Source organism: Oreochromis niloticus, linkage group LG3, assembly GCF_001858045.2.
Source record: "Oreochromis niloticus isolate F11D_XX linkage group LG3, O_niloticus_UMD_NMBU, whole genome shotgun sequence".
Lineage (NCBI taxonomy): Eukaryota > Metazoa > Chordata > Actinopteri > Cichliformes > Cichlidae > Oreochromis > Oreochromis niloticus.
This window is the reverse complement of record NC_031967.2, coordinates 33,965,070-33,991,820: the sequence shown is the minus strand read 5'-3', so window position 1 is coordinate 33,991,820 and position 26,751 is coordinate 33,965,070. Positions and strand designations below refer to the sequence as shown.

The window sequence follows — 26,751 nt, the reverse complement described above, 5'->3', positions numbered from 1 at the left end:
TATAAATCTCTATCCTGATGATAGATCTCAGCCCTCAGTAGTTTATACATTCATTTTTTTATGGACAGTTGCAATCAGGGGAAAGTTGTGGGTAGAGCTCAGTGACAGCTGTTTCTCCAGGACATTGTCTTTCATCAAATGCTTTGATTCCCACTTTTATACGGAGGCTTTCCAAAGTCTTAGTCTGTGTGTAATCTTCGTTATATTCATTGTTCCAGCCCCAGTCTGCACTTGCCAGCCATATTTTCAGCCTATTGCTGTAGCAGCAGAATGCCGACCACAGCCTATGTGGAATATTGATCCTATTGTTATGGGTTTTTTGTGGCTGGGCTGTGCTTCCATCACTACAAAGGCTTCTGTATAGCTGTTGTTACCGCAGTAATTATTCATAACAAATTTAATGCAGTTCTCCACTCTCTTCCAGCTTCCCCTGTTGAATGAAGCATTTTGTGGAATAACGTTGGTCGGGGTAAAAGTAGATCTTCTTTGAATTTCGGTAAATCCATAAGTACTTGGAAATAACTGTCCTTTGGTAAACCCACTGCTATTGGCATAATCAATGTTACTAGCCTGATTCTTCAAGGTGAAACTTGTTTCTTCTCTCATGTCTTCATTGTTTTCAAGCTGTGTAAATGGAAAGTTTACAATAATGATGCATGTAATGTTGCTGCAAAATGGATGAAATATACTAATTGTTTCCAGAATATTGTGTTGTTTAAAACCTAATTACAGGTCCGCTTAGATTATTACCTGCACTTGTAATATCTGATAATGTGGTGTTTTTTGTTATTATTATTATTTATGACGATTATTATACCTCTGGTTCAATCATCCATTTGTCACTGGGTTTCCCACATTTTTCCCCTCTGAACTTTGCAGCAGAAAAAAATGGAATCTTGTTGCAGGTGTCGTAAAGCATCACAAATGTACTGGTGCCATTTAAAAACTCGCAAATCACTTTGTATCTGGCCTGGACAGATGGACAGAAGTAGGAGAGCAACGTGGGGCAGGAGATGGTGTATCACCAGTGATGTCATTGTTGGCCCTGTGCCAGCAGATCAGGGGAGAAAAAACAATTATAGGACATGTTTTTCTTATCTGCTGTTATATAAACTCTTGCAATAGTATGTTATTTATATATATATTTAACATGGACAGAATTACAAATAATGAGGTCAGTGTCTATAATATCACATGATCTACAAGCTTCGACTTCAGACTGCTCAAAAAGCATTCTGAATTTTTTCTACTCCTGGGTTTGTCTGCTGTCTGTATAAAACACTGACTTTGCAGTTTTGATGTCACAAGTTTACAAAACCTTGAGTTTAGCAGTTTTAACATTCCTGTCTAGGTTTGTATAAAACAGGTATCAGCTATTAATAATCTCCTGATTGCAAAGTAAGAAAAAAATTGTATTCTGTGGAGGTAGGGGGCACTGATTGTATAGTTGTTGTGCAATTGGAGCACATTTAAATTTTGATTTTGCACTTTATCTAAGAACATTAGCAGTGCAATGAAACAATCATGCTTTCATTTCCATAAACGCAAGGCAGTAATAATCACTGAGTGAAAGCATCACTTTCTGTCTGGCTTGTTCGGTATGCACTACCGGTATTTTATTTGCTGCAAACATATATCTATATCAATATTTGATAGAAAAGCTGAATCTGCCCTAACTATAAAATCCCTGAACAAATTTAAAAGATATAAATATGGTGTGATATAATATGATATGAAAATGGTGTCACTGGGGAGGAGATCATTACGACCACCCATCAGTCGGCAATTCCACCAGGGAGTCATACTGGGCTGTCACTGATCATAGGTGCGGCAATTTTAAGTGGCTGGCTTGACTTGTCTTACAAAGTCATTAGGTAATTATCATATTATGGATTATCCTCCATTCTGATGCTAATAATGAAAATAATTTACAAAATAGGCAAAACGGGGGGCGCTGGAGCCTATCCCAGCTGTCATAGGGTGAGAGGCGGGGTACACCCTGTACAGGTCGCCAGTCTGTCGCAGGGCTAACACACAGGGACAGACAACCATTCGCACTCACATTCACTCCCATGGGCAATTTAGATTAACCAAACCTATCCTCACTACTGCATATTTTTGGACTGTGGGAGGAAGCCGGAATAGCTGGAGAGAACCCACGCAAACACGGGGAGAACATGCAAACTCCACACAGAAAGACCACGGCCTGATGGTGGAATTGAACTCAGGACCTTCTTGCTGTGTGGCAACAGTGCTAACCATCGTGCTGCCCAGGTAAGGTGCATAATTTAAACATCGAGAAGTTTGCTTCTTTTATGAATTGTGTTGATAGAACTGAGTTTTCTTTTTTACATCTGTTAAAATTTGCTCTGGCCTAAGCAATGCTGCGTATTGGCTCATACAGCAAATTGTTTTGGTTGCTTACATGTGTTTTCTAAAATCCAAGACATCCTATACTCCGTTCGGGAATAGCAGATAGAGCGTAGGCTCTGAGAGGAGGGCCAGCGTTTACGTTATGAAAACACGTTTTAACCTGACAGCCTGAGGTGTTCTTCAGTAAACTGGACTACCCGACAGAAGGACCCGAGGCCCCGCTGGACCCCGCTGGAAACGTGTTTATAAGCTAAGTTCGTTTAGCTAATCTGTGCAGGTGAATGAATTTACCCTGACTAAAGAAATCAAGAGAAACGCCCCGGGCTACTCAGTCACTAATTACCGTTACTGTACTTTTATTAGAAGTTTTATACTGTAAAAGCAACAGGCTGCACGCTGCCTCAGCTCCTGTGTAGAGCTGATTATTAAATATCTTCAAACAGCAGCATGTTTTCAGTCTCTTGCCACATCTGCAAAGACAGTAACACCAATTTTTATTTTTTTAAAAGCTTGTACTTCAGTCACTCATTAATCAGTAACTATGGATTAAACTGTAGAACTGAAAAAATGTAAGAGAAGAACTTCAGATCCTGACTGTGAGGACAGAGAAGTATCAGCTTTATTTCAGATTTGAGAGATAAACTTTATATTTCAGTGTGTGATGGTTCTGTTGTCTTTGTGATTACAGGAGCTGCCCTCAGATTCAGACCTCAGCCCCATCGAGTGACAGCAGACAGATCATCCAACATGTTCACATGTTAACTGCAAAATGAACTGATGAAAACAGTACAAAGGTTAAAGTACCACATGTCCTGTAGTGAAAGCTGCAGCTTTATTGATAAAGTTAAAGACAAAAAAACAAAAGGATTAATCACTCATGTAGCTGTGTCACTATATATCAGCATTAACAGGACCTCAGTTTGGTGTTTCACAAAGCTGCTGATCTCAGACCTGCACAGCTTCCGTTTTAAACACTTGATGTACTCAGCTGCATGAAGAGCACAGCTGATTTTCTCTGACACAATTAAATAAAACCTGATTAAGGTCAAAGGTCGTCACTTGTATGTCAAACTACAAACTTGTCATCTGGAATTCTTTCACAGTTTTTTGCAGATAGTGTGTTATTTACCATAAAGTGATGCAGAGTTATTCATACCAGAGTAACCAGAGAGGATCATATATTTTTAAATATATAACTTTCTACAGGACTGAATATATTATGTTTATGTAAAAGTCCGGAGCATCTAGGTAGTATCCGAGTATTTATAACATTCACAAACCAAAGGTCTCCATCACAGTGTTCATGAAATGCTGGGTTTATCCATCTTCTGGGGCGGGCCTACGGAGGAGTGCTGAAGATTTCCTTGTGAGGGAGCTGCTGGTGAAGATCATGAGTCCTGCTTGATCAATGCGATGGGCTTCAGTCTTCCTGTTGTTTCTTAAACGAAGCCTCTTTCAGCGGGTCAACAGAACATCTGGCACAGGACAGCTGTGATGAAAGAAAGTGAAGAAGTTTCTCCAAACCTCTGGACACAGGAAACCCAGCTTAGTCCTGGTGGTCTCCCTCACTAGTTTCTCCCCAGGGTGAATGTAGCTGTTGATATAATATGGACTATTATTAAATTAACAAATCACACTACACTACTGAAACCTTCTGCTGCTGTTTTTAAAGTTTCCATGTTACCAGGCTGTAGAGGGCTCTGAAGATTTAAACAGTTTTAGATCCATTACACTCACAGTCTTATGTTAAAATCTCAAAGGACAGCATTTTATTTTTGATATTAACAGTAACTCTGGGCTTCTGTGGAGTGTGCAGCTGATCTTATTGCTTTCTTAAAATGGATAACAAAACCTAAGGAGTCCTGAATCATTCAATAATACAGACTATTAGAGTAACAGGTGTGTCGCATCGCTAACTAGCTAGCAACAAGCCTCCAACACATTGCGTATGCTAGCGGCTAATCTAGCAAACGACACCAACAGCACCTGGCTGCAGCCACTGTGGAGCGCCACAGTAACCGGATACACGTGACCTCCACACTAACCGGAAACACGTGACCTCCACAGTAGCCGGAAACACGTGACCTCCACAGTAACCGGAAACACGTAACTTCAGTTAAATCGACTTTAACAGCGAAAACTAAATTGTGTTCTTGTTACTATTGATGCTGCTGAGAAATAAAAATGGTTTTAAGTGGGGGTTTTTTTTAACACTCTGGGTTTGTTCAAAAAAATTCAACATCCCCTAAATTGTTCGTGGCCAAAAGTGTACAGTGGTCCCTCGCTATAACGCGGCGCACCTTCCGCCACACTCGCTGTTTCGCTGATTTTTTTTTTTTTTTTTTTTACAGCACATCGTGTTGTGCGTTCTGATTGCTGTAGACCATTGTCAATCAATCTAGTCCAGTGTCTCCTGTACAGGAGCGGTCCCCATTCCGCGAGAGTTGAGGCTCCGGTGTGAAATGTATGGTTGTAGTTGTGTGTCTTATTTTGAAAGAACTATTTACGCGTTACCATAGCGACCAGAGAGCATTAAGAAGCAGAGAGGAGGATGTCACTGTGTTGTTGGCGCACAGCTCAAGTCACCTTTATTATTATATTTACAAAATACCACAGTTTCTTTTTTATTCTTTTGCTGTATTTATCCGCGACACCTTAAAGGTCGTTCCCTGAAAATATTGTCTGACATTAAAGTGGTCCGTGGTGCAAAAAAGGTTGGGGACTGCTGCTGTACAGTACAGAATGCGTTTAGCTTGTCGAATTTACATAAATCTTCGATCGCTAGCAGTGTAACTCTGAAGTGCTGTACTGTATGTTTGTAAGTTTTCTCCCAAACAAACACAACAATGCCGACGAAACGTTTTGCACCCTCAAATGCACCTTTTGGTTTCATTCCATAATACTGGACTATGTTTCTACGAAGGTTTGAACTCTAAGAGTGTTTGAACAAAAGAGAAAAGTGTGACAATGTTCATGCCTGTCTGAGAAAAGTGTATAAAGCATGTAGTGAGGGGTTTTACAGTCTTAACATCTATAATAATTGTAAAAAATAAAGTTGGCTACTTCATGAATTTCACCTACCGTGGGTTATTTTTAGAACCTAACTCCTGCGATAAACGAGGGACCGCTGTATTATTAATAGTAGAGTCTGGGACATCTAATTGATTAACATCAACATTGATTATGCACTGTTATTTTTGTTCAAGGAGAGCAAAAAATATAAAACTCTCTCAGCTTGTTTGTTGCCAAAAATGGCCACTTTTTGTGTATGTTCACAAAATGCTATAAAATGTATATTTCTTAAAACATTTATCTACTTTTACCGACGTGACTCTTTAAAATAGCACCAGTCCTTTTCATCAAAATCAAAATTGTATCTAAATTTTTTACTTTTTATAGCCAGTTATATTACCATTAACTTTTCAGATAAAACGGTGATAAAGTCCTAATGTTTTCATGAAACTTCCTTTTTTCCCCCATCTGAGCATCGGGGAAAAGGCTTGCAATTGGTGAGGTCACTAGTGTGTGCCCCATTTCTTCCAGGATCACTCTCTTTATAGGTTTTAGTGGACTCCTAGTACTGTGAAGTGGTTTCATGGTACAAAAGCATTGTATTCCAAGATCTGGGAGATTGTAGAAATGAGCAGTGATGCCCTTCCTACCATCTTTCCAGAAAAATAAGTGATCTGGAAGCTGTTAGGCTTACTTACAGCAACAGCACTTTCTGCACCTGCATAAACTCCCGGACACATTTACTAACAGTGTTTGTTGCTGTATGTGCTGCAGCTTTGAATTTTTTTATTAACCTCCTAAGACCCGAACTCTTCCACGACATGCATTTTTAAATTCTCTTTGATATTTGGGCATATTGGGGCCCGATGAATGTAAAAACAAAGAATTTCCAGATTTTTGTTTTTTAACTTATTTTTGTTTTTAAGAAAAATGAGAGCCACAAATGAGGATATTCATTTAAAATTTTGATAGAACAGTAGCAGTATAATGTCCTCGTAAGTGGATATCAGGCCCATGTAGAGCAAAATTGAGTATTTTGGTCAAAATAACCAAAAATGTGATGTCCACATATGTGGACGGCAGGTCCTAGGAGGTTAATATATATTTTGTTAATATTTTGGCTATGGTGTCTTTTTATGAAATGTACAAGAGTAAAAGTGTTTTTAGCATGTGCTTCAAAGCTAAGTTTGACTGGGAAACTCAAATCTCAATAGCCAGTATCAACAAAAATTCACTGCAGCCTGTGTAATATTTGATGAGTCATTATTTATTTCAGTCTATCTTGCAAATACATATTTGCGTTGCAATGTCATGCACAAACACACACAAGTATTAGATCCTTAAGATCAAACCTGTGTCATTCTTTTGGTCCACTGCAGTGTGGTAGTCAAAAAAAAAAGAAAAAAAAAAGAGAGGTCAAGCCACAAATGGCCAGGATAGAGCCCAGAGGGGTAATGCGTAAAATGTATAAAAATATTATTGATTACAGGGTAATATATTAATGTTAATATCAACAAACAATGCTGTTGCATTTACACTTAATTTTTTTACTATAACATGGAAACAAGTGAATATTTAATAATAAGTTTAACTGGAATTCTGTACACTGAAAAACAAACAACAACACATAAAAAACACAAACAAACAGCCAGTGCCTTCATCTGTCCATTAAATGTCAAACATCGCATTGACCCGTAGTCCCTGCTCATCAGCATAAGCTTTTAAAAAGAGCTCCATGTCCTCTGCAAACTGAAAAACAAAGAGGAAGAAGTCCCTCTACACAAAAACACTGCAGATGACAAGCCAGGCAAACATCTATTTGAATGCCTCCTCATCATGTGAGCCTTGAAGTTTTTTTTAAGAAGACTAAGACCACAGTGAGGGCATTTCATTTTCATGGACTTTCCACAAGCCACAGTTTCATTTAGCACAGAGGGTAGAACACATGAATGTTCTACTGAAGATTCAGAAAATGGTTTAGATACTGGAGACAAGACATCGAGAGGGAGATGGGGCTCCTCGGAGAGTTCAGTGGGGAGCAGTCCTGAATGCTGACATGAGAAAAATTGCCTTGCCATATCCCAACGCTGTATGACTGTCATGTTACAGACAGGGCAGTGAAAGTGCACCGGTGTATCATTTTGTCTGTAAGAGAGAGAAAAAAAAGAAAACAAACAACAACATGTAATTTAAATGTAGTTGTATAGAATGCAATCAGTTTATCTAACAATCGGATTGTACATATTAACAAAAATATCCAAGCCATCCTCAATAATGAAAGCAAAATGGTGTGGATCACAAGAGCTGTCAGGAAATGTGGTGAACAGGAAAAAAAAAATATTTAATGAAAACACGCTTTTTTCTCTCGCTGATGAATGCACTGAACTGTACAATGTGAAAAGCAACTTTTAAGTCAACAAAGAGACTGCAGAAGTGCTGAAAAGAAGAGCATATTTATAACTTTAACTATGAGGTATATTTAATACCAACATACCTTTGAAAGGCAAAGCATTTTTAATGTGTCCATTTGTATGCTCCTCAATCTTTGCCTTGACAGTAGGGCTGAAAGTGGGGCACAGAGGGCAGTGAAAGAGTCTTCTGCAACATGTTGTGCATTCCTGCAATTCTGGATTGGAGGCAGAATTCCAATTTGATATGAGCATCTAAAACAGAGAGAAAAACAGATAAACACCATATACACATTTAAGTTCAGGTTTTAGCAGAAATAACACGTTACAGTTAGCATGTAAGAGATTTGGTGAGAAAATTCTTTACAAAAGCATAATTTACAAAACACTTTTATTTGTGGCATACGTATCTATTGACATATAACAGACAATTTAACAAAGGCTAATTAAAGTCTGTGCAATAAAAAAGCAGAACAGAATGGAATAGAGAATGTTAGTATTTATACATATATAAACCTCTTTGTGACGACCTTGTTACAATGTTTTTGCAGGTGGAATGAAAGACATGAATAAAGTGCAATATGCAGTAAATGGAACAATGTGCATTGATGTTACAGATAGTGAAAAGTAGTTCAATAACAAGCAAAAAATAAATACGTTTGAAACTGACCACTAAATGCTAACCAGAGGTGTCAAAAGTACACACACTCCTTACTAAAGTTTAGATACTTCGGAGGTATGACCGTTGTTGTAACGCTAACAAAGTGCCAACGTAATCAGTGTAAGCAAACTAGATGATTCCTAAAATTATATAATTATTAACGGCAAAAAAAAAAATTATACATGAAAGACTCTGTCCCAACCTTTAGGATCCACTTGCAAGATTTCCACAGTCGATGATCCACGCAGGAACGTATTCCTGCCTACTGTGGAGGTCACGTGTTTCCGGTTACTGTGGAGCTCCACAGTGGCTGCAGCCAGACCCTTCTCAACGACACAGTCGCTCCACCTCAAGTCACTACTGCGCAGACTCTGGCTCCAAAAATGCAAGATGGCAGCCTTCACAGGCGGGATATTTTGGCTTCATTTTTGCACAATGGGAGGAGGCGGTGTCACGTCGTCCATGTTTTCTACAGTCAATGCTAAAAACAATTAAAAACAAAAAAATATTGGGAGTGTCATTTTGATATTTCTGCACATTTACATGCACAAAATTAAAAAGCTGAAAATGAATGAAATAAATAAAGAAATTCTTACCTTTTGCTGAAAATCACTGAAACCCTACTAAATTGGTGTTTTTATAAGTTCCCAAAGCATAGAAAGCAAGACAGTCAGTGTGGTGCAGTATCACCCTCTTAATATGAACTGTGGTTAAGAACTTTTCACTCTACATTCATAAATCTGTGTTCTCCCCCAGATCCACTGTATAAAAATTATTAGAAATTTTTGATAACTAAGATTCCTAAGTTAGAGTACATTTTGGGTTTACTTGAAATATCAAGTAAAACTTTCCTAAATAATCAGACAACAAGCAGTGCTTTACAAATAACAATTCAGTGTAAGGTCTGTGCCATGGCTGCCCTAAATCAGCACTATTGGTAATTACTAAAATATTTTTTGGTAATTACCAAATCTAAATATGTTTCTGTAGTATGTGCAAGTATGTCCAAACATTTTAAATTCTAAGTATTTTTAAATTATTAATGATGTTATCCATGAATTTTCAAATGTACCGTATTGTAAAACAAAGAAAACAGGCAAAATAGTCAACCACGTTCTTATTTTTTTTATTGACATGATAAAACTACAGTTATTTCCCTGCAACCTAACATGCATCAACATAAAACTGACTAACTTCTCAGAAAAATCCAGTTGTCTCAAATTTAGGTATGAAAATATTAATTGTTTTTATTTTCCTATGAAATGTCAATATAATCTTTTGTTTTAAATGACTTTTATATAGACTTAAAGCAGTTTTTATATTTCCTTTTCTGCTGAAAGATTTTTTAATAAATGTGTTAAGCGCTGCACATTTAGGGGTTCACTCAACTGTGTATAAGTGGTCCCTGCGAAAACACACAGGAAAGCCCTCCATCAAGAGTTTTCCCCCTTGGTTAAAACAAACTTTTATCTTGCTAATCTATTCAAGATATACTGACACATTCGGTCTGATACACTGACAAAGTAACTCTTTTGGGCATCACTGAGGTCAATCTATTAATCTAATATTTGATCTCAGACATTTTTTCATAGTAACTAGCTTTAATTTAGCAAGTTGGAATTTCACATTGTGTCAAATCTGAAACACATCGCATCTTTTCAAGTATCAGAAATAAGAAACCCAAGTCTCCGTGATTAACAGTGGTGTCAATGTTTTGTATTTTCTTGCTCACCAAGACATCAAACTGGAAGAGAAGAGGAACTTCTTTTCTCACAGTCAGACTGTCTTAATTTGAATGTCTGTTGATTAATTTGTTTCGGTGAGGTTTGCTTTTGGATCAATGTTTCACAGAAAAGTCTGTATGCCATTTAAAAACACCATTTATCACTCGATAAAGAAGAAGTGTGATTTTTCTATTATTATTTTATTGTGACACTGTACATGATGAATATAATACATATATTTTCAGTTTGGTCTTAACACATGTGGTGCTAATAACTAGCAATTAAAGATTGTGTTATTGGGTTATTACATTACATGCAATGATAATAATCTTTGTGAGAAGTGTCATGACTAGACCAGATAAAATTCTGGGACATATAATCTTCTGTATCTTTAGAAACAGAAAAATAAACCACTGAGATATGAAGAAGTCACACATTGGTGACATATAAAGTTAGATAACACATAATCTGCTGCATATTATTTCACAAGAAATCAACCACAGTGAAAAATATTCAACTTTCCCATACAGATGCAGCACTGAATAAAGGAAGAACCTAAAGCCTTTTACTCTGTGGACCGACTGGAACTGGCTGTTGGAAGCATTTGGGTATCAAAGTGGCCTGGGAGCCAGAACCAGTTCACCAAAGGGGCCGGAGTAACTGTTACAGGTTTGTATGTTATGTGTGGTGCTGCTCTGTCCAGGACCTGTCACTCCTTATCTCCAGTCGACACTTTGGCTTTCTCAACAATAAACTCAGATATTATAAAGCTGGATTAATGGAGGTGGGCCCAGTGTTCCACGTCATCAGCCCTTCAACACTCCCCCGGTAAAGGAGAAACACACCGCATACCGGCAAGGTGTCAAGAGGGTACACGCCAGACTATGGTGGATTTGGGCTGCATCCAGACTCTGGTCCACCAAACTCTGGTTCGTTGTTTTAGGTTTTTTTAGTTTTTGTGAGTCTGGTATGTCAAAAATCACATACAGATTCCAGTTTTAGTACAAAGTCAAACACAAAAAAAGATGTAACAGATAATTCTGATGACATGGAAAATTAAGTTCAGTTAGGACTTTAAAAAGTCATCTGCTTGCTTCCTGGCTGTTTGGCTGCTAGTCTATTCTTTACATTGATTTAATTTTCTCGTGCTGTCAAACTCAATACTGACATAATTTTGCCTTCTCCAAACTAGCCTTCAGCCTTCTCTCTGCATGGTTTATATCTCACTGGCCTTCTGTCATTCTGTCAATCAGACAGCCACATAGTCATGCAACCAACCTCCTAATCATGTTCTTCTCACCCTGGTCTGAGTGACCAGCACCCCCACTGCTGCAGTGCTACGTGTGGAGTTAATGAAAGAGAGGGAGGCAAAGATGCTTGATAAGTCTGATATCCTTAGCCGCAAATAATCCACCTTCAAAACGTAACTAAATCTTCCATATGGACTTACAGGCGACTTAAACAATTTGCCATTAAACTATCAAGGTCTGTGGAGAACTGAAAAAACAGCTTCAGTAGGCAAGAATCAAACGAGAACTTCAGAGCCCCGAGAAGGGGCGGGGGGCTGGAGACTATACCAGCTGGCATAGGGTGTGATGCAGGGTACTTCCTAGGCAGGTTGGCAGTCTCTTACAGGGCTAACACAGAGAAACAGGCAACAATCCACTGCACTATAAGTGTATCTTGAATTTGATGAGAGTGGAGCTGGACTTGTGTGTTCCTGTTTGGTCTAGTGGTTAGGATTTCTGGTTTTCAACAAGGTAGCCTGGGTTTGAGTCCTGGTATGAGCAAAAGGCTTTAATAGGAGAGAAAGTCATGGTTCTGACCCCAGGTAACAAATTCCTTCCTCCATTGTAATGACCATTTCATACAGGCCCAGAGAGCAGATGTTGCTGCACCGCAACAGCGCTTTGCTCATGGAGCACCATTTTGAGACAAATAATGGTGCATTCATGGGCCTACAGACTATTTCAACACAAGTGTCAAAAAGTTAAAAAGGAATTGGCTGAAATGGTAAAGCTGTATTTTGTAGCTTTAGATAAATATTTTAAAGCACCTCTGATAAATGTTTTTATGTTATATCCACATTGTTGGTTTGGTACTCTTATCTCTACTTGATATTTTGAGTTTCAAGTACAGATCTGATTCAAGTAAAGTTTAGGAATTAATAATTAGTTTTAAAATGTTAAACATTTTAAGCTAATAGAACTCAAAACTTTAAAATCCACATAAACTCTTTCCGGCTGAGGACCCTGGCCTCAGATTTGGAGGTACTGATTCTCATTCCCACCGCTTCACACTCGGCTGCGAACAGTTCCAAAGCGAACTGGAGGCCATCACCTGATGAAGCCAACAGGACCACATCATCCGCGAAAAGCAGAGATGAGATCCTGAGACCACCGAAGTGAAAGCCTTCTGCCACTTGGCTACGCCTAGAAATTCTGTCCATAAAAATTATGAACAGAATCAGTGACAAAGGGCAGCCCTGGCGGAGCCCATCACCCACCGGGAACAAGTCCGACTTATTGCCGGCTATGCGGACCAAGCTCTTGCAACGGTCATATAAGGACTGAATGGCCCGTTCACGGTGGGAATGAGAATCAGCACCTCCAAATCTGAGGCCATGGTCCTCACCCAGTAAAGGGTGAAGTGCCCACTCTGGGTAAGGGACGAGACCCCGCCCCAAGCGGAGGAGTTAAGTATCTCGGGGTCTTGTTCATGAGTGATGGGAGAAGGGAGCGGGAGATTGACAGACGGATTGGTGCTGCGGCTGCAGTGATGCGGACACTGTACTGGTCTGTTGTGGTGAAGAGAGAGCTGAGCATAGAAGCGAAGCTCTCAATTTACCGGTCGATCTACGCCCCTACCCTCACCTATGGTCACGAGCTGTGGGTAGTGATCGAAAGAACGACAACGCGAATACAAGTGGTGGAAATGAGCTTCCTCCGAAAGGTAACTGGCCTCTCCCTTAGAGATAGGCTGAGAAGTTCTGCCATTCGGGAGAGGCTCAGAGTAGAGCCGCTGCTCCTCCACTTCGAAAGGAGCCAGTTGAGGTGGTTCGGGCATCTGACAAGGATGCCTCCTGGGCGAGGTTTTCCAGGCATGTCCCAGCGGGAGGAGGCCCCGGGGTAGACCCAGGACACGCTGGAGAGATTATATCTCTTGGCTGGCCTAGGAACGTCTTGGTGTTCCCCCGGATAAGCTGGAGGAGGTGGCTGGGGAGAGGGAGGTCTGGGCTTCTCTGCTTGGGCTGCTGCCTCCGTGACCCGGCCCTGGATAAGCGGAAGAAAATGGATGGATGGATGGATAAACTCTTGTAATATCCAAATCTACTGTATCTTGAATTGAATATAAAAAGAAAAATGATTAGATTAGATGAAACTTTATTAATCCCTCGGGTGGGTTCCTCCGGGAAATTCAGTTTCCAGTAGCAAAGCACCGAAAGAAGTTGCATGTTACAGATACAATAAGGGGAATGAGAGTAAGGATATAAGCATAAATACACCATATATACACATATACACATATATAGATACAGAATATACAATATGGATAAATAGGATTGCTCATTTGAGTGAGTATATTACACAGTGATTATTGCACAGTCGAATATAAGAAAAAACAAAACAAAAAACAAAACAATTATTGCAAAATGTCTGTGAAGATTCTCAGTCATCCAGGTCATCGTAGTCAAAGGAGTTTGCAAAGAAAAGCGTCTGGACTTCTTTAAGTTGCTTGAAGACGTTTCACCTCTCATCCGAGAAGCTTCTTCAGTTCTAAGGTCAAATGGCCGAGAGTCCCAGATTTAAACCCAGTGGGAGTATCCCCCCAAGGAGGGACAAAAGGACCCCCTGGTGATCCTCTAATCACATGCGCCAAGGTGTGAAAGCGGGTGTGGGACCTAATCAGCCAGGGTTTCGGGTGAGCTCATGTGAAACCTGGCCCCACCTTGTCATGTGAATTCCTGAGGTCAGATGGCCCAGGATGTGAGTGGGCGTTAAGGCGTCTGGGGAGGGAACTCAAAACTGGATTATAGATGGCAGACAGTTGGTGTCGTAAACCACCGCCTCTGTTCAAACAATTATTGCAAATATTGCACAGTGTAAAAAAGCACCTACAGCTCAGTTGTTCCCGCCCTCCCTTGTCCCCCTGTTTCCCCTCCCTCTCCCCTCCAGTGAGGAGTTAAACAGTCTGATGGCCTGTGGGATAAAGGAGTTTTTAAGTCTGTTGGTTTTTGACTTTGGGAGAAGCAGCCTGTCGCTGAATAGGCTCCTCTGATTGTTTACGACCGTGTGCAGAGGATGCCCGGCATTGTTCATAATGTCCATCAGTTTCTTTAATGTCCTCTTCTCTGCCACTGTCACCAGAGTGTCCAGCTTCATGCCGACCACAGAGCCCGCCTTCCTGATCAGTTTCTCCAGCCTGGATGAGTCCTTCTTTGCTGTGCTGCTCCCCCAGCACACCACGCCATAGAAAAGTACTCCTGCAACCACCGACTGGTAAAACATCCTCAGGAGCTTCCTGCAGATGTTGAAAGACCTCAGCCTCCTGAGGAAGTACAGTCAGCTTTGGCCTTTTTTATACAGGTGCTGCGTGTTGCATGTCCAGTCCAGTGTGTTGTCCACCCACAGCCCGAGGTACTTGTATTTGTTGACCACCTCCACCTCCTCCCCCTCTATCTGAACCGGCAGTGTGCTCAAAATAAGCAATTACACTTGTAAAAACATAAGACAGATAATATAAATTCAAGTTACAAATTTATTGAGTAACTTCAGCACATAGCTTGTCTGACAAAATGTCTTAACATTTGTGTCTTTTCAGAGAACCAAAAACACTTATGCATAGCAAGGGAATAGAGCTGAGATCCTCTTTCACTATGACAAATGGAGGACAGTAATAAATGACACATTAAATTTCCTTGCATGTATGTTCATAGAAGACAAAAAATCTCTGGCAAGCCCAAACACATTAATCCACCAAATGTTACTGGCAATAATTTCAGAAATAATCAGTTTGGGCACAAGGTTACAATATTAGCAATAAAGAATTTAACAACATGTTTTAACAGTATTCAGATTTGATTAACAAATGAGTATTGCATTTTTATTTTAAAACACAAGAAAAAGAACAAAACCTCAGATAAAATCCTGCATTATCAGGTGGGAAAACTGAATCAAAGTAAATTACAGTGCAGCTAATACAATGACATATTATTAGGAACCTTTTAAATATGCTAATACTACGGTTTTGTAAAAACAGGAAAGGGTTACTGCTAAACCAATATGCACATCTGTAGAGTGCAATCATGCTGTCAACAACAGATCAATAAAACCTTAAATAGAAAAATTCTTCTTTACAAACATAAAACAAAGTCTTATGAAACTCCTTAAGTGACTTTCAATATCCCCACCTACAAACCAGAGATTTAATGAGATTGTCTTTCATTTTCTGAATGGATTTACAGTTATGTGACTAAAAAACACAATCAAAACACAAGTGTTGATGTGGAAAAATCACCTTCCCCCTCTTTTTGGATATTTGGCTTTTAGATAATCAAGTATGAAATAGAGTCTGCAAATACCAACATTTTCTTTATTCTATTCTCTCTTTTTTAAACTTATCCAGACTTGGAAAAAATATAAACTGAGTTACTTGTTTTAACAGGCACTTGAGGGCCGTGTAGGAACCCTGGAAATTATTCTGCTGCCAAAAATGTTTTTCAGGGCAATCTTCTCAGGGCAGAAGAATGTTGCATTACTGTAATTGGCTCTGATCAGGAGGAGTCCAAGGGGGACTTCACTAATATCTAGTTTATGCACCGCTCGTTTACACACAATATAACATACCCGAACATAAAACTGATTAATGTCTCAGAGAAATCCAGTGGCTCACATATTAGTGAAATGGGTGTTATATTCAGTGACAAAAATATGAATTGTTTTTATTTTCTCCTTAACTATCTGGAGAAAATAACTCTAATAAATTTATTGAATGCTGAAGATTTAGGGGTTGACTCAACTATGTATTAGTGGTCCTTGCGGGAACACACAGGAAAGCCCTCCATCAAGAGTTTTTCCCCAAGGTAAAAATACATTTTTAACTTGCTACTTTATTCGAGATATACTGACACATTTGGTCTGATACACTGACAAAGTAACTCTTTTGGGCATCACTGAGGTCAATCTATTAATCTAATATTTAATTTCAGACATTTTTCATAGTAACTAGCTTTAATTTAGCAAGTTGGAATTCCACATTGTGTCAAATCTAAAACACATCGTATCTTTTCCAGTGTCAGAAATAAGAAACCCAAGTCTCCGTGATTAACAGTGGTGTCAATGTTTTGTATTTTCTTGCTCACCAAGACATCAAACTGGAAGAGAAGAGGAACTTCTTTTCTCACACTCAGACTATATGAATTTGAATGTCTGTTGATTAATTTGTTTCTGTGAGGTTTGCCTTTGGATCAATATATCACAGGAAAGTCTGTATGCCATTTAAAAACACTGTTTTTCACTCGATAAAGAAGAAGTGTGATTTTTCTATTATTATTTTATTGTGACACTGTACATGATGAATATACTACATATATTTTCAGTTTTATTATGGTCTTAACACATGTGGTGCTAATAATTAGCAATTAAAGATTGTGTTATTGGGTTATTACATTACATGCAATGATAATAATCTTTCTGAGAAGTGTCATGACTAGACAAGATAAAATTCTGGGACATATAATCTTCTGTATCTTTAGAAACAGAAAAATAAACCACTGAGATATGAAGAAGTCACACATTGGTGACAGATAAAGTTAGATAACACATAATCTGCTGCATATTATTTCACAAGAAATCAACCACAGTGAAAAATATTCAACTTTCCCATACAGATGCAGCACTGAATAAAGGAAGAACCTAAAGCCCTTTACTCTGTGGACCGACTGGAACTGGCTGTTGGAAGCATTTGGGTATCAAAGCAGCCTGGGAGACAGAACCAGTTCACCAAAGGGGCCGGAGTAACTGTTACAGGTTTGTGTGTTATGTGTGGTGCTGCTCTGTCCAGGACCTGTCACTCATTATCCCCAGTTGACACCTTAGCTTCCTTAACAATAAACTCGGACATTATAAAGGCTAGGCTAGGTAAGGCTCGCATCCGCAGAGTCATTATTAGTTGTCTGTTCTGCCCCTGTTGACTTAGAGTGTGTAAAACAAGGCCAAGAACAAGGAAAACCTGGTGCTGTGTTTTGTGTTTGTTGGAGCAGTGTGGATTTGTTTTACCATGTACTAACAAACATCTCACTTTATTGTAATTGGACATGACCACTTCATATTGTCTCTGTCCTGTATTTGTTTATTGTACATATAGTTAGTAATAGTAGCTTTTTATCTCTTAACTTTACCCAAATTTAGTGAGTTTTATTATTTATTTGTAATTTCTAGTCTCACATCTCTTGGAGATATGGTTTTTATACTCTTATGAATGCACCATCGAGGGCTTGAGGTGAAACGGCATTTCAGTACGCCGTATACTGTGTATATTGTTGTACTGACAATAAAGACCTTGAGTCTTGAATCTGAATCTTGAATCTACTAGTAAGGAGTGTGTGTGTTGTGTTTTTTCTTTTTGTTTTGATACTGATTTAGCGGTTGAGCTTCCAGGCATGAACTGATGGTTGGACATGCTTATTTAGGATGTTTTGGCAGACAGCAGAAGTCATTGTTCCATTTACTATAGCACGTCTTCAAGGTGTTGAGGCTGCAAAACTGCCCCAGTCCATCACACTAGCACCACCATATTTCACACAGAGCCATGTAGGTTTGGATTTTTTCTCCCTTTGATAATAAACACCTCCATCTGTGTTTACTTGTATTATCTTTTTCTAGCATTTTAATTTATTTGATCTGAGGGATTTACAGTGGCTTGCAAAAGTATTCGGCCCCCTTGAACTTTCCCACATTTTGTCACATTACAGCCACAAACATGAATCAATTTTATTGGAATTCCACGTGAAAGACCAATACAAAGTGGTGTACAGGTGAGAAGTGGAACGAAAATCATACATGATTCCAAACATTTTTTACAAATAAATAACTGAAAAGTGGGGTGTGCGTAATTATTCAGCCCCCTGAGTCAATACTTTGTAGAACCACCTTTTGCTGCAATTACAGCTGCAAAAAATTTCCTTCCACAAACTTCCTATAATACTTCGCTGGAATCTTAGCCCATTTCTCTCGACAGAACTGGTGTAACTGGGTCAAGTTTGTAAGCCTTCTTGCTCGCACTTGCCCTTTCAGTGCTTTTCTATGGGATTGAGATCAGGACTTTGTGATTGCCACTTCAATACCTTGACTTTGCTTTCCTTAAGACACTTTGTAACTAATTAAGAGGTATGCTTGGGGTCATTATCCATATGGAAGACCCATTTGTGTCCAAGCTTCAACTTCCTGGCTGTCTTCAGATGTTGCTTCAATATGTCCACATAATTTTCTTTTTTCATGATGCCATCTCTTTTGTGTAGTGCACCAGTCCCTTCTGCAGTAAAACAGCCCCACAACATGATGCTGCAGCTCCCATGCTGTGTTCTGAGGCTTCAAAGCTTCTCCATTTTTCCTCCAAATATACTGTTTCTCATTATGGTTGAACAGTTCAATTTTTGTTTCATCAGCCCACAGGACATGTCTTCAGAATTTTTTTTGTCCCCATGTCCACTTGCAAACTGTAGTCTGGCTTTTTATGGTGGTTTTGAAGCAATGGCTTTCTCCTCCTAGAGTAATTTTCAGCTCATGGTAGTACAGGATAGTTTCAGCTGTGGATAGTGACACTGTATTACCAGTTTCAGCCAGCAGTTTCACAAGGTATTTTGCTGTTGTCCTGGGGTTAATTTGCACATTTCACACCAAAAAAATGTTCCTCTCTGGGACTCAGAATCCGTCTACTGCCCAAGTAGTACGATGGTTATACATTCCCATGTTTTTTATACTTGCGTAGTATTGTCTGAATGGATGAACGTAGGACCTTCAGACATCTGGAAATTGCACCCAAGGATGAGCCACACTTGTGTAGGTCCAGAGTTCTTTTCCTTTATATGCGTCCACAGGTGTGCCACCAATTAACTCAAATGAACACAATTAACCAATCAGAAGCTTCTTAAACTCAGAACTGTATCACCTGGATTTTTCTTTTTGTTTCATTGTGTCCTCATTTTTTTATAGATCAAGGCCTGAGTAACCCAGCCTTAAGTGTTCATTAAGGTGTTTGTCACATAGATATAAAATAAGCTCAGAGATTAAGCGGGTGTTATAGACAGGGTGATTAATTTATGTAAAAATGTAGTTTATTGTTGTTCTGGTTTACGTGCTGAAAATGGTTTTATTTGTGTATGTTCAATGTGATAGACTTGTACATAGTTAACCATATATGATCAAATAATGTTGAATCCTGGATATGGATTTGTAAGCAATGAAATTTGAAATAAGGGGGTAGGAACAAGAAAAGTGTAAACTTCATCCTACTCCTTTTCGAGCACACGCATTCTGTAGACATAGACATTCATGAAAACTTGATGATTTTTAAGTTTTTTTTTTTTCTGTTGTTATTTCAATTATATTTGCATGTTCGAAATAAAAAAATTATCTATCTATCTATCTACCTAAATTATCTAAAGACACAATAAGCTTAGTATATGTATACTTCTTTGATGAAAGTAATAAAAATGTTAATCTCTCTTCATTCTGGCATTTCATAAATTTAAAAACAATGTTAATATTTATTGATCTAAAATAAAAAAGCTTTACTCTGATGCCAGAGTGACAGTTATTTAATTTTTTTTTTGTCTTTCATTGAGTGATTGTTTTTTGATTGTAAGGATGTTTTGAAATACTGATTTAAAAAGAGAAAAAAAGCTCGCACAGCCCAAAGACATGCACTTAGTGGGTTAGGCTTGCAGTGAATTTTTCCATATACATTTTGTTGTTCAATATAACTTTTGTCTGTTTAACTTTGTTTTCAGTCCAAAACATGAGTAAAAAACAGAGTAAAATAAGAGATTTTTATTTCTACATTGTGGAATTGGTGGTACTTCACACATTCTGATCAAATTGTGGCTAAGCCACATTTCCTATTTTAAACATCAGAGGTTAGTCTCATCTAATAGGACATGTTGAACAACTTTAAAATGCAGTCAATCTATGTAATTGGAGATTAGCAGTCAATATCTAATTGTCTAGTTTTTTGGATATAAATTCACAGTGTTACCTCTGTGCTCTGAGAAAAGAAGGACACATACAAGATTCAAAGATTATGAGCAAAATGTAAAACAAAAGGTTTACTTACTACTGAACAAGGTGTGCAACATTGATTTAATTTACCGTCTAAACAATCAATATAACACCCATTTCACTAAAAACGAGCAGTTGAATAGTATACCTAATGATTATTTTAACTGATTCAGGAAAATCAGATAAATATCAAATGATTTTTTTAAAATACATTGAGATCACACAGGTTTTTGAACATAGACTGATAGAAATGATAATGAAAGTACATCCCCTTTCACACACTGATCCTTGAGCTCAGTTTGTATTTAAAGAGGACGATCTTTCACCACACTGACTGTCTTGTCTCCACTGCTGTGTGAACCTGTAAGGACACCCGCCTAGGTGATTTTTAGGACGCCTGAAGTGGTAAGAATTTTTATTTTTATTTTATTCACCTACATGTCCGTCATTATAGTGATGCAAATGTGAAACCTATCAAGTTTCACGAATACTGCATGTTATTAGCCACACAACAAGCAAAAAAAGCAAAAAAAGAAAAGTAGCTACGGGTGATCGTGGCTCAAGAGTTGGGAGTTCGCCTTGTAATCGGAAGGTTGCAGGTTCGAGCCCCGGCTCGGACAGTCTCGGTCGTTGTGTCCTTGGGCAAGACACTTCACCTGTTGCCTACTGGTGGTGGTCAGAGGGCCCGGTGGCGCCAGTGTCCGGCAGCCTCGCCTCTGTCAGTGCGCTCCAGGGTGGCTGTGGCTACAACGTAGCTTGCCATCACCAGTGTGTGAATGGGTGAATGACTGGATATGTAAAGCGCTTTGGGGTCCTTAGGGACTAGAAAAGCGCTATATAAATACAGGCCATTTACCATTTTGTGGAGAAAAGTCACAAACTTGTGTGTGATGCAATACACAGCATACAATCAAGAAGCACAAAATAAGATAAAGAAAAGCAAGATGGCAAGATGACTTTAAAGCACTGAAATTGTAAAACTGGAACAAGTAGTATGTCTAAACCCTGTTATTAAGAATTTTCTGACCTTCCACATAGGTTAAAATAACTTTTAATAGATAACATCAAAAAAACTGAAGAAGCTTCAAGCTCAGGGGTGTTATTATTTGTCAAAGTCTGAAATTTGGCTAATATAATATTTAAAAATGAAATATCATCCTAGTACCACATCATGTTAATATCACATATAATATTCTGAAAAATATTGTTATTCTTTTTGTGCATCCTTTGCGCAGTTATGGTTACGGACTCCATGTACCTTAATCTCAGCTCGATACTTTCGAACCTGGAGCAGAAATAAAAAACTGTCTAAAACTGTTTAGAGCAAACATGGATTTTTTGATCATGTTAAACATTTTAATTTACATCCAGCATCATAGCATTTTATAAGAGAAAAGAAAAAGTAAGAAAAAGCATAATTATTCTCATTTAATGTAATGTCTTATAATTCTTTTGACACAGGAGTGACATCAGCAATGATGCAGCACCTCCTGCCCCTCGCTGCTATCCTTCTTCTGTCCATCATTCCTGCAGAAACTGAAGTGGTGGCATCAGTGGAACACTGTAATAAGTTTTTTCTTCAGCAAACTCCACCACACATCCCGGAAATTTTGGAGGAAGGGATCATCCAGGACCGGACCAGATACAAATGGATTTGTCAGACTTTACATAACAACAGAACATTTGTGACGCTCTACGACACCAAGAACAAGATTCCAGTTTTTTCTGCTGCAAAGTACAAAAGAGAAGGAGGAGGCAGAAGACCCCGAACAGAATGGATGATTGAACCACAGGTATCAGAGCTAATTCTTTTTCAGCTGAAATTTAAAAAAAAAATGATAATGAGTCTATGGTGCAGAATTCAAACATATTTAATTCTGTGAAAGATATCATGCCTGTAGCTCAGGGGTAGGATAAGTCATCTACTAATCAGAAGGTTGATGGATGTTCCAGTCATTGAACAAGATACTGACCCTGAGTTGCTTACTGATGCCTCCATCAGAGTGTAAATGTTATATAGAAAGCACTTAAACATAGAAAAAATGGGCTTGAGTGAATGAGGCATGCTGTACAAAGTGTGTTGAGTTCTCAGGGAGAGTAGAAAAGTGCTACATAAGAATCAGTCCAGTTACCATTTATTGTAATAACTAATCACAGCACCAACTACAGCACTGCACTGACATCAAAACTCAGCTACTACACCTGCTAATAAAAATGTTTGAAATTTTTAAGTGATCCTGTTTAAGGTTCTTTGGAGACTTTGTGTGTTTTTCATTATCATGTAATAGTGCAGCATATGGGTAATTGTTTGGTGTTTAGTCTGCTCTGAGAGGTATGGCTCAAAGAAATTTACTGGTGTAAATTCAAATTTTCTTGTTATGACAGAAAGATAATAACTGATTACAACAATCACTAGTCTACCCTTTCAATTTTGGCAGCTTGAAGACATGGGAGACAAACCCAACATGAGAAAATCAAAAGTGAAAATCACCTACAAACACCAGGCTGGATTCCAAGATTACAAAAACAACCAAGGTTTTGACAAAGGACATTTATTTCCAAGCTCTTACGCATCCACTGATATTGGAAAAAGGTCTACTTTTACACTGACTAACATTGTTCCACAAAATAAATACTTCAACAGCGGGAGGTGGAAGACTGTCTGTGGATAGAGATGACAGAGATATTAACCTTAACTCAAAAGAGCCAAAGGAAATCAAGACTAGAACTTATTAGGATCAGACATTTAGGCTCAGATTTCTCTCAATTACTTTTTTATTCAGTCCCTTATTTCAGTCAGAAACAAAAGCACTAATGGACTAATAACACTCATCATAAAACACTGTAAATGTATTTTTAATGTCTTTGGAGCAGAATTGCCTGAAATCATTGGCTTCTATAAGCTGAAAAATTTGAGATTTTAAAATGTACTCAAGCAGTGTGTGATTTTGTGAAACATTATGACATCATTGTGATGTTGTAGGGCATTGCATTGAAAAACCAAGTGTTCCTCTTGACCCTTTACATGATGTAATAATAATAATAATAATAATAATGCATTGGATTTATATAGCGCTTTTCAAGGCACCCAAAGCGCTTTACAATGACATTATTCATTCACTCTCACATTCACACACACTGGTGGAGGCAAGCTACAGTTGTAGCCACAGCTGCCCTGGGGCAGACTGACAGAAGCGAGGCTGCCATATCGCGCCATCGGCCCCTCTGGCCAACACCAGTAGGCGGTAGGGTAAAGTGTCTTGCCCAAGGACACAACGACCAGGACAGAGAGGCCGGGGATCGAATCGGCGACCTTCCGGTTACAGGTGCCCTTCCCAACCCCCTGAGCCACGGTCGCCCGTTACTCAAACATTTTTCTTTAAAATATTTTGCAAGATCAACTTTGACCTTGGGTGCCAACAATAAGAGTCAACGTCAAATGCTTAGCCAGCTCAGGTACTCGTGTCCCCCCGAGCCAATCCATAAAATATTTGTGGGTAATATCAAGTTATTAATGATTTTTCACATTTTGAGTGATCTTTACTTGATTTTCACCAAACTCAAATCAGTTACAGTTGCTACTGTCATCTAGATCACACTACACATTTTGAATATGACATCTTGAAAACCGAGGACTGCTAGCAAACAGGCAGACAGACAGCATGCACATTGTTGCTGTCACATTTAATGTCAAACATTAAAAAATACCATGGAGGTTAATAATTTTTATTTTATGAAATTTTTAGATTTAATGCATTCATTGTGAAATATGAGACAGAAAACTTGAACAGTCTGTAAGTTAGTTTGGAACTGCTAATAAATTGTCATAAGCAGAAGATTTTAAAGACAAAACAAATCACAAAAACAATTATTTTTACACTTATTGTCAGATTGTAAGATGAGACAAATATACATCAGAATCAAGTACCAATGAATGAAAATTACTTGTTATAATAATAATTTTGTTTAATCTATTTCCCATGAAACCTTGTCACATAAGTACAATTAAATTTAATGGAATTTAATGAAATGAAATTTACTGGATTATTGTACATTCATTTATACTGAGCATGCTTTCCTTAATGATTTTTTATTTGAATAAATAAGCTAGTTTTTATACATTTCAGTTGTATTTCACCCAGATGTACTGCTTCTAATTCACTGAGGGCAAAGAATTGCTTTTTTATGAATAATTGCTTTTATGGTATTGGTATTACATTTGGTAGTAGATGTGGGACAATGTGGTAGTAACATGGTCAGATGCAGGACTAGAAGTGCCCAATGTGGAAGACCCAGTACTGGCACTGGGAGGGGCTGCTGCGTTAGCTTTAGAAGTGGAAGACACAGATATTGGACTTCAAGGGATAGCAGCGGTTGTAGGAGAAGATGTACTTGATGTGGGTGAGCAATTGCAGTTAGAGGAAAGGTCTGAGTACAAGTGAGTGACAGTGGTGTGAAGGGGACATTGTGTTTGAGGAAATGGTTCAATTCCCAGGGTTCTGTGGAGTTCTGTTAAGGTCTGTGTCTGCAGGTATTTAGGGCCATCGGCAACATTCTCGCCCCAGTGTGCGCTCGCCAGCCAGCTGTTCTGCCTGTGACTGTAGCAGCAGAATGCTGACCAGAGCACTGAAGGAATATTGATCTTGTTGTTGAGACTATTGTTGCTGGGCTGTGCTCCAGTAACTACAAAGCCTTCTATTTTGTCATTGTTGTTAAGGCAATATTCATTCAAAACACATTTGACACAGTTTTCCATTCTGTTCCAGCTTCCCTGGTTGAAATTACCTATTTGGGGAACAATGTTAGTCAGAGTAAAAGTAGACCTTTTTTCAATAGGAGTGGATCCGTACGAGTTTGGGAATAAATGTCCTCTGTCAAACCCTTGGTTGTTTTTGTAATCTTCATTTCCAGCCTGGTAGTTGTAGAAGATGTTCTTGTTTGATTTTCTCATAATGCGTTTGTCTCGTATGTTTTCAAGCTGTCAAAATGTAAAAAGGGTAAAATAGTGATAAATGTATGGTTACTGCTAAATAAATTAACTGCACAGTTAATAATTTTTCATTTAAAGAAAAGAAAAGAGGACTTAAACCTAGGATAATTTTTTAGCTGATAATGCTTGTTTTCATTTACTGAGCAAACTTGGATTGACACAGTTTAAGCTAATTTTAGCCAAACTTAATGTAGGATTTAGGATGTCTTTAGGGAAATATATTGATTCTGAATATCACAATGTAATGGAAAATATCTGTAGATTCCTGATTAGCTACAATTATAGCATGTAAGTAGGACTGCACTCTCATAATATATTATTTTAGTCTAAAATTAATTGTTAGTTTTACTGGTAACTATTATGTGTTACTGCTACTGATACCTGTGGTTCAATCATCCATTTGATCTTGGGCCTCTTGCCTCCAGCTCCCCCTCTGTACTTTGCAGCAGAAAAAACTGGAATCTTGTTCTTTGTGTCGTACAGCGTCACAAATGTTCTGGTGTTACTGAAAGTCTGGCGAATTAGTTTGTATCTGTTTTGGTCCAGGATGATCCCTCCTTCCAAAATTCCTGGGATGTGTGGTGGAGTTTGCTGGAGAAAAATCTCCTTACAGTCTTCCACTGATGCCACCACTTTAGTTTCAGTGGGAAAGATGGACAGAAGGAGGAGAGCAGCAAGGGGCAGGAGCTGCTTTGGTAATGACATTGCCAAACACTTGATCATCTGTTCAGAGGAAAATAACAAAAACAATTCTAAAATGTTACTCTTAAAGGGAAACAATTATCTTCCTTTAGCTGCTCCATTTAGGGGTCGCCAGTGCAGATCGTCTTTTTTCATCTCACCCTATCCTCAGTATCCTCCTCTGTTGCACCAACTCTCTGTTTGCCCTGGCCTCATTATCATTTTGTAAGCCTTTCCAGTCGTGCTGCCTCATTCTCCATCCGCCCCACCTTGCCTTCACTATCTTCTTCATCTCGCTTGTAGACTGTTTACCTTCACTAGCTCTGCTCCTTGTACCTTCACTTTTACACCCGTGTCCCTGTCATTCACAGACATGTATTCTGTTTTCTTTCTACTGAATTTCATCCCTCTTCTCTCCCAAGAATACCTCCACCTCTCTAGGCTCTCTTAAACCTGATGTAACCCCCGCCTTTAACCCATTGGTCGTTCCTGCACATCAGACTGTCTCACTGTGTGTGTGACTCTGAAGTGCTGTACTGTATGCTTGCAAGTTTTCTCTCAAACAAACACAACAATGTCGACCAAGCGATTTGTACCATCAAAGGCACCTGCAGTAGCACCCAAA

At 38.7% G+C, this 26,751-nt stretch overlaps 1 protein-coding gene and 1 long non-coding RNA gene across 2 annotated transcripts; both read right to left on the bottom strand.

Moving 5' to 3' along the window:
- Positions 1-6,631: 6,631 nt before the first annotated feature.
- Positions 6,632-8,780, bottom strand: LOC112845013 (uncharacterized). The gene is made up of 3 exons (XR_003217786.1): positions 8,657-8,780; positions 7,880-8,048; positions 6,632-7,530 (listed from the first exon to the last, which is right to left on the bottom strand). It is a non-coding gene; the product is annotated as an uncharacterized LOC112845013 (long non-coding RNA).
- Positions 8,781-24,790: 16,010 nt separating this feature from the next.
- Positions 24,791-26,501, bottom strand: LOC112845468 (endonuclease domain-containing 1 protein-like). The gene is made up of 3 exons (XM_025904894.1): positions 26,439-26,501; positions 25,827-26,168; positions 24,791-25,433 (listed from the first exon to the last, which is right to left on the bottom strand). The coding sequence occupies exons 1-3, from the start codon at positions 26,499-26,501 to the stop codon at positions 24,813-24,815; spliced, it is 1,026 nt and encodes a 341-aa protein (XP_025760679.1). The 3' UTR covers positions 24,791-24,812.
- Positions 26,502-26,751: the final 250 nt, after the last annotated feature.

What these genes read in the sequence shown, in the direction of transcription:
- LOC112845468 (XM_025904894.1), bottom strand. Translation starts at nt 26,501, where the DNA reads ATGTCTGTGAATGACAGGGACACGGGTGTAAAAGTGAAGGTACAAGGA. An exon ending in AAGGAGCAGAGCTAGTGAAG is followed by an intron (nt 26,169 to 26,438) that starts GTAAACAGTCTA and finishes TCCTCTGAACAG; the next exon opens with ATGATCAAGTGTTTGGCAAT. An exon ending in AATGGATGATTGAACCACAG is followed by an intron (nt 25,434 to 25,826) that starts GTATCAGTAGCA and finishes ACATTTTGACAG; the next exon opens with CTTGAAAACATACGAGACAA.